General features: G+C 65.1%; 1 protein-coding gene across 5 annotated transcripts in view; it reads left to right on the top strand.

Annotated features, from left to right (window-relative positions):
- GSE1 (Gse1 coiled-coil protein) overlaps positions 1–15,049 on the top strand; it is a 400,566-nt gene that overhangs the window by 359,353 nt on the left and 26,164 nt on the right. For 4 of the 5 annotated variants that reach the window (XM_045890621.2, XM_045890623.2, XM_045890622.2 and 1 more), the window contains exon 3: positions 5,270–5,488. The exons of the other annotated variant lie outside the window; for it this stretch is intronic. In XM_045890621.2, coding sequence (XP_045746577.1) covers positions 5,270–5,488 — 219 coding nt within the window. The remainder of the gene's footprint in view (positions 1–5,269; positions 5,489–15,049) is intronic. 5 annotated transcript variants of the gene reach the window in all.

The raw sequence follows: 15,049 nt of genomic DNA, 5'->3' as shown, positions 1-15,049 counted from the left end.
GGCAGGAGAGCTCGGACAGCGGGGTGCAGGGGGGGCCCATGCCCGCCTCCAGCACCGCCCGGCCCTCTAGCTCTCATCCATCATTGGCCTTCACACAGTGGAGCTTATTCCCAGCTGTTAGGATAATGAATTTACATGAGCTGATAATGTAGACGAGAATTCAGTCAATGGCCAGGAGCACAGAAGTTAATAAATACCTTCTCTAATGAGGGCACGGGGAGCAGGCGCCCCATGGTCCTCTGGGGCCTCCTGAGGGTGCGGGGCCCGCCCCGAGGCCTGCTCTCCCCTCAGCCCACCCTTGCGGACTCCACGGTGGTGGCAGCGCCTGCCGTGGCCTCGGCCAGAGAGCACGTGCGTGGGGGAGGCCTGCGTCTGCCTCCCGGGGCAGGGCTTAGGGGGCAGGGGGCTCCCCCGAGGCTGCGTCAAGCCAGAGTAGGTCCAGGGTGACCCTTTGCCAGGCGTCGGGGTCCTCTGAGTTTGGCCTCTGCCTGTCCTGGGTGCAAAGGAGCTGCCATCCTGGCTGCTGGTGGTCCCCCAGCCCGCCCTCCCGGGGTGCACATGCCGAGAAGCGAGCGGGGCTAATTTTAGCTCGTTAATGAAGTGGCTGGCTTGGGATTCTATTTTAAGTGACCTGACAGCAGTAGCTTTCCTGGCTCGCAGCGCCCCTGGAGCCCAGAGCTAACACTATGACAGAGATGCTGGCTTTGGGGGACCCCAAGGAACCCGGAGGGCTGCTGCCAGAGCCCAGGGAGCAGGTGCCAGGCTTTGTCTGAGGAGGGGAGGTTACTCAGCGCCAGCAGGAGTGTGACTGTCATCCAGGGGAGGGCGTGGAGGGGGATCTGCCCCCCGAGACCCTGCTCACCAGGCAGGGGCAGGGGCCAGTAGGTGAGGATTTATTTGGGTTTGAGTTCCAGCAGGGGAGGCCCTGGCCTGAGGGGTGCCTCCGGGCCCTCTGTTGGTGTGCCCACTTCGTGTTGGTGGGTCTCCATCTCTTTGATGACCACCCCCCCCATTTACTTATTTTACTTTACTTATTTATTTAGATTTCCTGTATTGGCAAGAGAGAGCACACAGGCACATGAGCAGGGGGAGGGGCAGAGGGAGAGGGAGAAGCAGACTCCCTGCTGAGCAGGGAGCCCAGCATGGGGCTCGATCCCAGGACCCTGGGAGTATGAACTGAGCCCCCCAGGTGCCCTGATGATCCCCCCTTTTTAAGAACCTGGTTTATTGCAGAGAAGCTACAACATAAGAAGTGAGACCTTTGTTCTTCTTCCTGCCACTTGAAGACCCCCACCAACACCTTAAGGGGCATGTGATCTTTGGGGTCTGGCCTGGGATTTGTCCTGTGGCTACCGCCTGCCTGTCCCAGCACCTTGGTGCCACTCTGCCCAGCACTGTCAGCTGGCGGTCACAACAGGTCCACCCAGGTCACCAGCTGGCCAGCCTGTCACATGGCCATTGGGCAGTGGCCTCACATCGGCTCCTGGGCCTTGGGGACTGTCACTGGGAGGTGGAATGACCGCACTGTCTACCCTCACTTCCCCACCCCTTGTCCCCTCATCCCCATCTCTTACATCCTTGTGCGGTGTGGGGCAGGATGGGTCTGGATCTGGGCCCTGACCACTTTGGCATAAACAGGATGCAGGTGCTTTGTTGCAGTAATCTCAGCCCTGCTATTAACCGTCTGTCGGCCCTTGGATCCAAGCCTGGCCTCCCGCATCTGTAAAATGGGCACAGTGACACCTTTCTCACAGAATTGAGGATTAAAGAGAGATGGCTGGCTCTCTAAGGACTGAGGGAACAGGGAAGGTGTGGTTGACGGTCTCCGATGGCATCGGGGTGGGGGGGCCATGTTGGTCATGGAGTATTTGCAGATGGTCGAACTTCTGGGGTTCCAAGAAGGAAGAGAGATGGGGAGAGAGCTCGAGACGGCAGTCTTGGTCAGTAGAACGTGTGGTGGTATTGTGTCGGTTATCCTAAGCTGCGTAACGAACTCTCCCAGACTTAACATTCGGGGATGCGGGGCGGCTCAGAGGCTCCAAGAAGGCTGTGATTCAGCTGGCAGCCGGGGCTGTGGTCTCATCCGAAGGCTCATCTGGGCAGCGGGGGGTGGGGGGGGAGGAACGCGGCTTTTGTCTGGAGGCGGCAGGAAACCTGGGCCACTGCGGGCAGCCTGAGCACGCTCCACTCAAGTGACGCAGGAGAGTGGCCACCATGGTCTCTTCTTGGAAGGCACACGCCACCACTTCCACCATACTCTGTTGGTCAGAAGTGAGTCCGGCAAGAGAATTAGTTTCCACCCCTTGAAGGGATGAGCAACAAAGACTTTGTGGATGTCTTTTTCAGACACTTGGGCGACACGTGTTTTAGCCGTGTGCGCGCGCATGTTTATCCCTTCTGGTCGAGCATCCCGTTGAGGCCTTGGAGCGGGCAGGTGGTGTGAGGTGTGAGGGGAGGCCGTGTGGGGCCGGGAGACAGGGTTCAAGTCCTGGGCGTGCTGCCTGACTGTGGCCTTGCGCCATCCGTACGACCGGGACCGGACTGTGAACAGCTGCTGGCCTCTCCTACGCCCGTCTGGGGGCATCTTGGGAGGTGACCCAGCCATGCCTAACTGATGTCCCCTGCGGGAGAGAGCCCAGGGTCCCTCCTCACACCTTGTCTCCCAGCAGCTCTGCGTAGCCACACCTTCCTCTGAGTGTTTGGCCAGGACCAGCAGGGGCCTTATCCCCACAAGGCCTCCATTTTACCATATAGCATCTTTAAGTGCTGTCTCTCCTTCCAGAACAGCCATCAGCTCCCACGTGTGACCCATCCTCAGCTGCCGCCCGCTCAGGCACGCGGAACTGTGCTCTGCCCGTGGCGTGCACGCCGGGCTGTACAGTCCCCGGCCTGGGGAGGGGCCGTGGGGGGCACCCTAAACAGCACGTGGGCTTCTGACGCCACATCACCTGGTCCCCCAGGTGGGGCAGGCAGCACAATTCTGGAAGCGTGTGTTCTGGTTTGCGGAGGCTGACCTGTGAGGCCACGGCCGGGCCCCTTGGTCATCCGGACCTGTGTTTCTGCCCCTCCATAGGCTGGTGGACTGTTTAATAAATGGCCCCTGGTGTGCACTGGGCACACTCTAAAGTCCCTCTTGTTAGTTCCTTGAAGTCTGTCTAGATGAACCTACAAGGTAGACTTTGTCCTTATTGCATTTTACAGATGAGGAGACAGGCCCAGAGAGGCAAAGGGACTTGCCTGAGGTCATACAGCTTTGAGGCTCCAGAACGGGATTCATTCCCCAGGTACCTGGCAGCCAAGTGAATGCTAAGCTTGACCTTCGGGCCCCTACTTCCTCACTCCATGACCTTGGCCTCCTGCCCCCTCTGTCCACGCTGTCCACTGGAGGAAGAAAAGGTGCCGGTGGTAGCCTGGGGCCACACTCCCAGAGCGTAACATCCATCGTGCTCAGTGGTCCTCCAGGGGCCAGCTGGGTGCTGAGTTGGCCAAGAATGACCCGGGCCTGAGACCTGTGTTTTTTGGCAATCAGGCTTCTGGGGAAGGAACCCTCACACCCCGCTAGATTCTTGGGTTTCTCTACTGGGATTCACCCCCCCACCCCTGCTATTCCAGGAAGAGGAGGACGCGCGGGTCAGCCGGGGGTTGACGCTGCCCCGCAGCTGGGAGGCCGGCAGGCTGGCTGTGGGCACCGGAGCCCTTGTGGGGGTCCTTTGTTCCCACACACAAGCCCTCAGTATTGTCTTGGATGCGCCAGCCTGAGCCCCCAAGGATGGCTCTTCCTGCCCCACCTGGCGCTCTGGGACTCGGGCTTTAGGACGTGTGTCCGGGCCCGCTGCCTCTCCCAGCTAGTTCTGGGGGCAGCAGGTGGGCGCCTACCCCTGCCTCACCCCCCTGTGGGGATCCCCCTCTTCTCACCTGGCCGCCTTCCAGCCTGCTGGCCCACAGGGTTGGACATGGAAGCAGGTTCCAGGTAGACTCCTTTAGACTCAGTGCAGAACCCAGTGGAGGTGAGGTGGGCACTGGAGGCCACGAAGAGCCTCTTGGGGTGTGGACCGCAGCCGGGGGGGGCGGGGTCCCTTGCCACCACCCTGTAAGAAGTGCATGTTTCTCGCACTGTTGTGTTCTTGAGCGTTCTAGGATTGTGTTCCTCCACTCGCGACTCCCAAGGACCCTTCGCCGGATGCCTGCCCCTCCCGGGTGTCCGTCTGGGGGTTTGGAAGTCAATTCGCTTCTCCCTGCACACGACCTGTGGCCCCTGCCAGCCACAAGGCCATCGGGCTTGATTTACACCCCTGGAACGCACCCACAGCGAGGGGGCGGGGAGCGGGGCCCGGGCCAGGCAGGTGGCCCCGAGAGAGCAGGGAATGGTAATGGAAAACTTATTTATGGCACCGCTTCCTTGGCCGCCTGAGATGGAGCTGGGCCTTTTATTTTTTTAAGATTTTATTTTGTTTATTTGAGAGAGAGAGAATGAGAGACAGAGAGCATGAGAGGGAGGAGGGTCAGAGGGAGAAGCAGGCTCCCCGCTGAGCCGGGAGCCCGATGCGGGACTCGATCCCGGGACTCCAGGATCACGACCTGAGCCGAAGGCAGTCGCTCAACCAACTGAGCCACCCAGGCGCCCTAGCTGGGCCTTTATTGATTGGGCAATCGGGAGGCAGGTTCAGCCTCCTTGTTGACACTTGGACGGGACGTGAGAGGCTGGGGGCCTGTGGGAAGGTGGCTGTTTGCCCACTGACGGTGGGTCAGACTACAGTTGAGTGTCTTTGGTCTGCAGGCAGGGCGTGCGGGGCAGCCGCGTTCTCTCCCCCACGGCGCATGCAACGGCCGACGGGGCTGTTCTCCGAGGCACCTGCGTCGCTGGGGACCTGCCAGCATCCCGGGTGGCCTGCCTGGGATCAGACCCTGAGTCTGTGTTTTCTCTAGAACGGGGGCAGGCGCAGCGCCTCCCTGTCTCTCCCGCACGCGGGAGCAGGTGCTCTGGGATCCTGCTGGGCTGAGCCGTCTGGCGTCTGCAGTCACGGGGTGCTGGGTGCACCTGAGGCTGTGACTGTGGGTCCATGGGGGTGGGGGCGCCGCGGCCCCGCTCTCTCTGGCGCTGGCCCTCTTCCGCCTTGCCTGTCCTGCCAGAGCCGCCCGCGTCTGCTCGCACTCCCTGTCCCTGCATGCTGCTCGCTGGCGCCGGGACCCCGCGCCCCGCGGACCCCCGCTCTGGTGCTGGGCCCTCCTACTCTCTGGGTGACCTCTGGTTCTTCTTTTCCTGTTTCAGGCATGAGCCATGAGCCCAAGTCCCCTTCACTAGGGATGCTTTCCACCGCGACCAGGACCACCGCCACCGTCAACCCCCTCACCCCCTCGCCGCTCAATGGCGCCCTGGTGCCCAGCGGCAGCCCCGCCACCAGCAATGCGCTGTCGGCCCAGGCCGCGCCGTCCTCCAGCTTTGCCGCCGCGCTGCGCAAGCTCGCCAAACAGGCGGAGGAGCCCAGAGGTAAGAGGCGCGCCCGCCAGGCTGCAGCCCGCGGGGGGAGCGCAGCCCCCTGGTCCCGAGCAGGAGCTGGAGCTGCCCCGGGGTGGGCTCCCGGCCACTCCACTGTCCCTCGCGCTGCCTCGTTCTGGGGGGTGGGCAGCGCCGTCCCGACTGCAGGCCCTCCCGGCCCCCCGCCTGGCCGGCGAGCCCACCCCGCCCTGGCACCTCTGCTTTTTGCTTCTGCCTCTCTGCCGCCTCTGTCCGGCCTTGTCTCCAGGGGCCACCGCGGGGGTGGCTACAGTCTCTAGAAACCCGCTTGGTCTCAGAGTGGGGGTCTCTGGGACAGCTCCCCCCATGACTGCCTCACTCCCTGAGGCAAGGGTTGCGTGCCGGCGTGGATGGGTGTCCCCCAGATCGGAGCCCTGGCTTCTGGGGTCACTTGGGCAGTGACATGCTGTGTGGCTCTGGGCAAACGCTGACCCTCTCTGAGCTTTGATCTTTATTCGGAGGCTCCCTGGGCCTCCGGCTTCAGGCCCTTCTGGGGACCACCATCCAGTTGCCCATGTTAGTCTGGGTCATGGGCTGCTGGTTGGACAAGAGGGTAGGAGGCAGTTTGTGGCTGGGGCCGCCGGGAGTCCTGGGCCGGTCTCTGGACTTGCTGCTCGGATGTGGGGCTGCCCTCTGGGCAGAGGAAGCAGGGACCTGGGTGCCTCTGCCCGCCATCTATCTTGCCCCAGAGGTCTAGGGCTTGCGTCCCAGGGCCCTGTGCGGGGAGGACACGTGTGTCTGTGTACAGAAGCTCGGCAGGAGGGACATTTGTCCTGACCTGGGGTGGCTGGGGGTCTTCGGAGTTCTGCATCTCCCCTCTTCCCGGCTGTTGGGCAGTGAGCTCGGGATTGACTGGGTGGGCCGCGGCCTGGGAGGGCAGACCGCTGGGGCCTGGTTCTGTGTCCGCCTGGGCAGAGCATGATTGCTGGCAGACCCGCACACTCCTCACCCTCCACGCCCACCAGGGCGCACTGCCTGGCCACGTCCAGTATCGGGAGGCCCTGCTGTCCCAGGCCACGGCGTGCCACGGCATGCCACACAGCTGGGGAGCAGGTGGCCCCACAGAAGGCAGCGAGCTCCCCACCCGGGCCCAAGGGGGCCCGCACGCCAGCTGTCGTGGGGGTGCGCACACAGCGGGGACGGGGTGGCTGAGACTCGGCGGTCCCCTCGGGTGACGGGACGCCCCCGTGGCAGAATTTGCCCGCCAGCTCCTTGTTCTGGCTGTGTCCTTTCTCAGCCTTCGGGAGGCAGTGTCGGCACGTGGGAAAAGTCGCCGCCAACCGTCCCTCCACCTCAGGGGGCACGTCCTGGGGTGACAGCTCACCGCTGCAGAGCACGTGGCCGTGCAAGGGCCCTTCTTTCTCCTCCTTGCAGAGGCAGGCAGGGGAGGTCCGCAGACGGGGGCTCACGCCAGGGCCGTGGGCCCAGGGCACGAGCCTGTCTCGATGGTGGTGTCTGTTCTCCGCTGCCGCAGGCTGGTCTTGGCGTCCGGCTGAAGGACAGGCCAGCAGGCAGCCCACGTGCCAGAGGCTTCCGGGCCTCAGTGGCCGGGAACAGAGTGTGTTGGCTGGCAGAGGCCAGGCCCGGTGGCCGTGGGGCCCTGTTCCTCGTGGCTCTGGCCCGGCCGTTCTGTGCTCGCCGTCCTGGGAGGAGTGCCTCCCCGGTGGGGGGCCGGGAGAGGGAAGACCGGCCCCAGCCACGCTGCCCGGAGCCCTCACTGTCGTGGGAGCATGGCATCTGCAGCTGGCTGACCGGTCACCCCGTCCTTCAGATGGCAGGGCCGAGGTTTGGGAGCAGTGTTTGAACCCGGGACGCCCCCCACTCAGGTTCCGCCGTGTGTGCACCTCGGCTCCCGACACCCTGTGTCTTGAGAACGGTAGGCTCTCCGGCGGCCCCACGCCAGGCTCTGAGAGTTGGAAGCCTTGAAGCGAGGCCCTGAGCTCCGTGTTCCATTCTTGATCGGCTCCACCCCCCGTTAGGCCTCAGTTTGAGGAAACGAGGAGGTGCTGGCCCTCTCGGGAGCATCCCTGGGCCGCACCCCGTGCCTGGTCCCCTTTTTCTCACTCAGTCGTCCCAACTGTGACCTTGCTGTCTCCCCCATCAGCAGAAGGGGCTCACAGCCCGGAGTTGCTCAGTGTACAGATGGTGAGTCTGAGGCTCAGAGAGGTCAAGTCATGAGCCCGAGGCACACAGCTCGTTAGGACGGCAGCCCTGGGTGGAAGCCCCCTCGCCCCTGGACCCACCTCAGTGGTGCGGGGGGCCGCGGGTGATGGGGGTGTCGGCTTCCGGAAGCCTGGGTGCAGCGGGGGCACGAGGGGAGAGCCAGCAGGCCCCAGTGCTTCTGCCCTGCCTTTCCCCCTGGAACCGCGGGGGGCGGGGGGTGCTTTGCTGGGCTTGGTGGTCGGGGAAGGAGCCGGCTAGTGGTTAAATTATGAAGATTGAGTCAGTGCCATGAGAGCTCTCTTGTAAAGCAGTAGGGTGCCGTGGTCTTTTGGGTCTTCAGAGTCGTGCGGGCGTGACCCCTAACTCCCAGACCACGGTCGGGTGGGGGTTTTGGGGGGGGGGGGCACTAAGCGCGTGTGACTGGTGTTCCAGGGCCGTCCCCGCGCGGCATGCTAGGACTTCGTTCCTTCTCACGGCCGAATGACCTTGTGTCTGGCTGGCACCCCGCACCGGTCACTGGCTGTCTCTGGCTGCGCTCTCTGTCCGCGGGGCTGGGGGACACCACTGAGCCGTGGGCTGGCCGCCATCCCTCATTCTAGGCAGCGGAGGGGAATCTGGAAGCCGTGGACTCGAGTCCCAAGACCCCACAGCCTCCGGCCCCTCCCTGGCCTGTTGCTGACCTTCCCCCCGCTCCCCGGGGCCCCTGTCTCTGTGGGCGCCCCCTGGCCGACTGCCCACAGCCTTGTCCCTGTGGACAGAGAGGTCCTGGGTGGAGCCAGACCTCCACGGGGGTGGTGGGGGAGGCAGGGCTCGTCCTGGCGGCCACATGCAGCCTGGGGCGTCTCGGGCTCACCTCTGACCCCGCCCCCCTCCCTTGCTGTGATGCGCCCCCTTGTTCTGAGCAGCGGCCCAAGCTGTCCCCTCCACTTCTCGGGCTAATGTCTTCCCTCACGTCGTCGTGTCCCGAGGGTACAGTTGAAACATTCAGTTCACAGAGGACGTCACCTCCGTGCTGGAGGGTTTGCTCTACCTCTGGAGAAAGGATGAGAACTGCAAAGTCAGCCGTTCGGTGGGGGATTTTCTGTGTCCCGGGGCTCTGAGGTGCCTTTTTGGCAGCCAGACCCCCCGGGGGGCCGTGTGGAGTGGCTGTGGGCGCCACGAGGCCTGGACCCGCCTCATCCCCGGCTCACATCCTTGCTGTGTGACCTGGGCACGTCGCTTTACCTCTCTGGGCTGCTTTCTTAGCTCATCCTCCTAGATTTGGATTCAGAGAGAACACACTAGGGCCTGGCACGGCAGCTGCATGCACCAAATGGGGGCCGCCGTGCCCCCCTCCCCCGCCCCTGACCACTGCGCCACGAGGGGCTGGAGGGGTCTCCGTGGGAAGGCGGTGGACTGGGACTCGTGGACTTGCGATCACCCCCGTGCTGGGGGTCAGCTGCTGGCTCCGTTGGTGCGCTCTGTCTCCGGGTCCCTCCTCTTTACCCCTCGCAGGGAGTGATCGCACGCACGTGGCACATTCTCCTGGAAGAGGCTTGGGGTCTGACCCCTGGTTGGTCCCAGCTGTACCCATGAGACCGTCTCTCCATGACAGGCCAGGGCGTGCGCCCCTGAGCTGTGGCAGCTCGCGTGGAGCCCCTTGCTGCCGTGGCTGCTGGGCGACCCCCCCCCCCCGTTTCTCTGGCCGCAAAAAGGATGTCCTCCTGGGCCACTCGGCCCTCTGTCCCCTCCTGAAGCTGCTCGTCCAGCTCCAGCACTGACCTGGCAGCCTCGTCCCTGCCTGTCCCCCCACCAGAGCCTCTTCTGGACAGAGACCGTACCCCCCCACACACCCCTACATTGGCATATGAAGCCCAATTTTAGCCTTGGAACGAGCCCCAGCCTAGGGACCCCGAGACCCCACTGACCCTCAGAGCGTCCCACCCTCCTCCAAGGCCTGCCTCGCAGGGCTTGTCGGGGCCTCCAGCTACCCTGTGAGCTCAGAGGTGCTTGTTGAATGACCGAGTGAGGGGGTGAGCCGGGAAATGCCACGCCTGCAGTCCGACAGCCCCTCCATCTGCCCTCGGAGCTGCCCTAGGTGGGCGGGCACCCCCTCCCCAGCGGCCCTGACCCTTCTTCCCCTGAGCTCCCTGCAGAGGGCGAGCCTGGGCGCCCGCATCCCTGCCGGCCAGAGCATGACGCTGCAGAGGCCGCTGCCAGGCGCTGGCTCTCACAGGCTGTGGGGCAGTCTGCTCGCCTGGCCTCCACCCTGCAGCAGGCACCTCCCGTGGGGCTGCAGCGCCCTAGTGCTGAGGGCCGGGCGGGGGCCGTGGTGCGGACCCCACCCCTAGAACCTGCTGGGAGGGTCCTAACTCTGATGCGTCGTCCCTGCGTGCCTGGCCCCCCTTTTCCGGCTTGCACACCGCTCGCCTCCTCGGAGGGCAGGTGTGTCTCTGGGCAGTCCCTGCTGGGGCCTGGGGGCCCTGGCTGGGCAGAGGGAGCGGGGTGGGCCCCGAAGCCTCTGGGACCTGTTCAGTCCCAGCAAAGTGTGTCAGGCGCATGGTGTTGCCACCCTGGGCCCCGTGGGGTGGCCGACCGCCTCCCCCGAGGGGGCGTCTTCCAAGAGCACCGGCCCCGGGGGCGGGGGCAGCTGGACTTGAATTTCTAACTCTGCAGGTCCAGAGCCCCGAACCCGGGTGCCCCTGCCTGGCTTCCTTCCGCGGCGTCTTGGCTGCCTGCCTCATCTTGTCCCTGGCTCTGCAGGCGGCTCTGGTTACGGCCGGGCCGGGCCACGGGAGCTGCCGGAGCAGAGGTCCTGTGCCTGAGCCCCAGGGAGGGAGGCGGGGACGCGTCCCTCCCTCGCTGGAGGGTGCAGGTGGGACTCTGCCCACCAGCGTGGGCGTCACGCAGCCGGCCTGATGGAGCAGGCTGGGTCTTCCCTGCTGCCTCCTGAAATCTGCCTCTTTCAGAGAAAACAGCCAAACCCAGGAAGGAAAGATCTTGCCTGGCACGCTCCCCGCATGTGTGTGTCCGCCGTGCGCTGGCATTTCCCTGTGGGCACCTGCGGCCCCATCCGTCTCCGAGCACAGGTGTGAGCTCGTGGTGGGGGTGGGGGACCTCCTCTGTCCACTGGGCCCTGGGGATTCTGGAGGCAAGGGCCGGAGGGCAGGGGAGGCCAGAGCTGGAGGAGAGCGAGGCCTGGGAGCTGCATGGGCCCTGGACACAGGGAGGTGGCGGGGGGACGGCTGGCTGGGCAGGAAGGGTATGACCAGAACAATGGACCAGGGGGCGGTGCTCGGCGCGGCAGGCCTCCCCGGCTGTGGAGACACGCCACCGACTTGGCCCTGTCCCCTCCCCGAAGCTCTCTCTGCCTCCGTGCTCCTTGCTAGCCCCAGTCCCGCTCATAGGCCAGTAACGGGCCCCTGGAACGCAGTTCGTAAGACAGACCCACACCTTGTCTTTGCCGATTTGGGTTTACGGATGGTCACGTGGTGGCAAATCGGGCACAGGACCGCGCCGGGGGCCGTGAGGTGGGACAGGGCTCCCCACTGCTCTACGCCAGAGGGCACGTTCCGGGGAGGCCCACTCTGGGACTGTCCGGGGAGTTGTGTCCAGCCGACTGCCAGCCTTCCGGGAGGCTTCCTGCGGGCCCCACGGCCCCTCAGCCTTGCAAGCAGAGGGGGCCGCGCTGGTGGCCAGTCTGCTCTCTGGGTCCAAATGGCGTTCGCCCACCAGGCCTGGGGAGGTCGGGGGAGGATGGGGAGGGCAGGGCACCCCGTAACTGCGAGGCAGTGGAGGCTGTCCGTCCTCTGGAATACAGCAGTCTGCTCAGGGCCCCTCCGAGGTGGACCTGGGACAGAACAGACTGCAGGAGTGAGCAGAGGGCCCTGGCGAGCAGGTGCACGCAGGGTCCTCGGGGGAGCCTGCCCCACCCTGGTTGTGGCCATGGGTTCCAGGTTGCTGCCTGGCCTGGATGAAGCCTGGCAAACCCTCGCTGGGACAGGGGTCCTGCGCTTGGCCCCTCCCACACACAAGTCTGTCCCTGCGGTGCTGCCCCTTCCAGGCCCCCCAAGCTCGGGTGGCCCAGCCCCCGGAGTGGACATCCCAGGAAGACATCCCGAGGGTCCCTTTTTAGGGAGACTGTTCTCTTGTCTCCTCCCTGTCGTCAGGGGTGAGGCCCCAGGCGCAGTGTGCCTGAGAGCTGGCCTCGCCCTGCACGTGCTACGGTGCTGGGGTGGGTGGGGGTCCTCACTCCGGAGTCCAGCGGGGGGTGCGTCATCGTGGTCGTCGCTTGTGTGTCTGGGAGAGCGGACGGCCGTCGAGAGCTTGCGGTTTTGTTTCCAGGCTACCCACCCCCCGCCGGGACTGGGGTCTCAGCTGTTAATTACATGTGCCCGGGGGCCCCGGCGCTAATCCTCTGAGTCAGACAGCAGAGGGGACGCCGCGTGCCTCCAGTTAATGAGGGCGGGCATAGGTTGGTGCCGCCGCGCGGGAGCGGGGTCGGGGTGGCTGCTCGCTCATTGTGGGTGCGTGGCCAGGGATCGATCGCCTGCTCTGGCCGGCCATTGACGCCCACCCCCCGGGGGATGAGACTGCTAATTGTCGATGGCCTCCTGGTCCAAGTGCACCTGGGCCCCCCAGCTCCCCCCGCCCCACCCCTCACCCCCTGGTGATTAGAAATGAGGTTAATCCAGAGAGGCAGCTAATGGCATGAGGCGGAGCCTTTTCGAGGGGAGGAGAGTGGCCTGGGGCGCCTGGTGCTGGCAGGTGCTCCTGCCTGCGAGGCCCCCCAGGGCTGCCGCACCGCGGGGCGCGAGCCGTGTGGGCCCTTGGCCCATCTGCCCAGCGCCTGGGGGCCCAGAGCCCACTTGGCCTTTGACCCCGGCTTTTCCTCCGGGCTCTTGCCGGCCTCTGCCTTGATCACTAGTGCTCTTGACCTGTGTGCGTTTTCCTTGCCTCCTGCTTCGGCTCCAGAGCGCACCTGTCTCTCCCCCACCCCATCCCCGGGCAGAGGGTGGGCAGGGCTGCCCGGGCTGTGGGCCTGGCGGCCGAGCGCGGGGCTGAGTGGGAGACGAGCCGTGAGCGCCAGAGACACAGCAGCCCTCACAGAGCCAAGGGGCTGGGCACAGCAAACGAAATGGGTCTCCGCGTAGGAGGGGGGGTAGCCGGCCGTAGAAAGGGGGTCCTGACGCCCACGGCCGCACGCACGCACCATAAAAGCCACGCTGAGTGAGCAGCAGCGGGGGGGAAGGTCACATACCGCAGGGTCGTTTATAGGAACCGGCCAGAGTGGGCACATCCTTGGAGACCACAGGGATTGGGGGCTGGGGGCTCGGGCTTCCTTTCTGGGGTGGTGGCGGCCCCTCTGTGAAGGTGCCGGGACCGTTGAGTTGCACGCTGGAGGTGGGCATTGTGTGGTGCGGGGCCACAGAGGTTCCGTGGAAATTCTGTTTTAAGGAAAAGATCCCTTATCTAGTGTGTTGTTCTGTTTTTTGGTGTTTTTTTTTTTTTTCTCAAAAATGCAAAGTGGAACTTTTTATCACAGTCTAGATAAGCCAGAGAAAAGTGCACGGATGGCCAGTGTCCAGGGGCAGGGTCTCGGAGTGACCCCGCGCGTCAGGGGCCAGCCGCCTATCACCCCCGCCCCGGCGGCCGCACCGGGCCTTAGCGGGCTGTCTGCACTCCAGTGGGTGCGCTGCCTGCCGCCCCTGCAGGGGCGGGGGGGGGGGGCGCTCCAGCCTGAGGACGGGCCCCCTGTGGTCTCGGCTGCCCACAGGCCGCTTGCCGTGTCTCTGGTGGGCGTCAGCCCCGCGTCGCTGGGTGCCTTCCCCGGAATAGGGCTGCGGCCTTGAAGATGCTGCTGGTCTTGCAAAGTTGCGCGGACCTGGGTGACGGTGCAGGACTAAGCACCGAGCTGCCTCTTGGTCAGCCGGTCAGCACGGGCCGCAGTCCACCAGCCCCGAGGGCAGCTCTGCTCGCAGGACTGGCTGGATCCGCCTGTGACAGCCCCCCCCAAAAGCCGCGGCGGTCATGAAACCAGCTTCAGGTGCAGGACCGGCTGGTCACCGACTTGGCCAGACAGAGCTTGTTTCGAAGCCTCAGGCTGTCCCCACTGGGATGGGAAGGGGGCCCCATTGTGCAGTACTGACCCTGCCCCGGTGGTAATGACCTCTGACCGGGAGGTTCAGGCCTCACCCAGGGTAGTGGGGAGCAGAGCTGGGCTTGGTCCGGCCAGCGTGGGGTGGCAGAACTCTTGGGGTGGGGGCTGGGGTTGCTGCTTCAGCTGGGGAATCGGGGGTCACCGTTCAGGGCCAGCGGCCCTCGGGCAGCTCCGTGAGGGACACCCGGCCTCCGTGGTGGTCTTGATATCGCCGAGCAGAACGTGCTGTTGGGCTGCTCTGGGGCTTGGCCTATGGGGTTGGGCCTGGGCGTCTCCTTGGGGCTGCCTTGCACAGTTGCACACGCGTGTACCAGCCTAGGGAGCTCTGTTGCTTAGGTCAAGGGTCTGTCCCGATGTCGCCGGGGCCTCCACGTCCAGCCACTCTACTTCTGGTGATGCTGCTGAGACCACGCTTGGCTGGTCAGGGCTCCCTGGGGCAGGAAGGATAGATGGCACCGCAGTGACCCCTTGGCAGCTGGGAGGTTCCATCTGGTAACGTGAGTGTGGCCACTGGAGCTGGTGTGGAGACAGGGTGAGGGTCCCTTGGCCCCTGGGAACGAGGCAGGTTTGGAGTGAAATCTGGGAGGATGCCTGCACACCGGTGGGATTCTCCTTCCACGAGGGGCTCTCTCTGCTGACCCTGCTTCCCTTTCCCCCCACCCACGTGGGGCTCTTGCCAACAGAAGGTGCCCGTGGGGACCCTTCAGAAGGGTCAGTGCTTTCCCTTTGAGTCCAAGAGCAATACGGGGCGTCTCCAGGCCGCTGCTTGGGATTGCCAGCGGTGGTCTCCTCGTGCAGCTCGGCCAGAGCCCCCGCCCCCCGCCCGTCACCGTAGCTGACCGTGTGTCCTGCCTCGTGCGTAGCCCCAGCTGCTCTCGTGCTTTCAGGTGACGGGGGGTCCGTCTGGGGTCGGTGGTCTGGGACGGGGGTTGGGCGGCGTGAGCCAGTGTGTGGCCCCACCACGGTGTGGGCACGTGCGGGGGTCTCCTTCCCCGAGTGCGGGCTGGATGTGTGCGCGCCGTGGGTTTCGCCGGGCCCGGGCTGGCCTCTCGAGGACCCCCAGACAGTGCTGGACTAGCCCGGGCCAGGCCCGGCCTGCACTCCAGCCAGGACGTGCCCGGGGAGGGTGTGGGGCCACTGGAGACCAGGCGGGTGCCTGCTGGGGGCCGGGACCTGGGGAGCATGATGACCTCATTGCTGCCTGTTGCGGGGGGAGCAGCCGACGAGGGCCT

This window comes from Mirounga angustirostris, unplaced genomic scaffold (assembly GCF_029215605.1).
Source record: "Mirounga angustirostris isolate CCGP_5_RB_7025 unplaced genomic scaffold, mMirAng1.0.hap1 SCAF_16, whole genome shotgun sequence".
Classification (NCBI taxonomy): Eukaryota; Metazoa; Chordata; class Mammalia; order Carnivora; family Phocidae; genus Mirounga; species Mirounga angustirostris.
The sequence above is the reverse complement of the archived record's forward strand: the minus strand, read 5'-3'. Positions and strand labels throughout refer to the sequence as shown.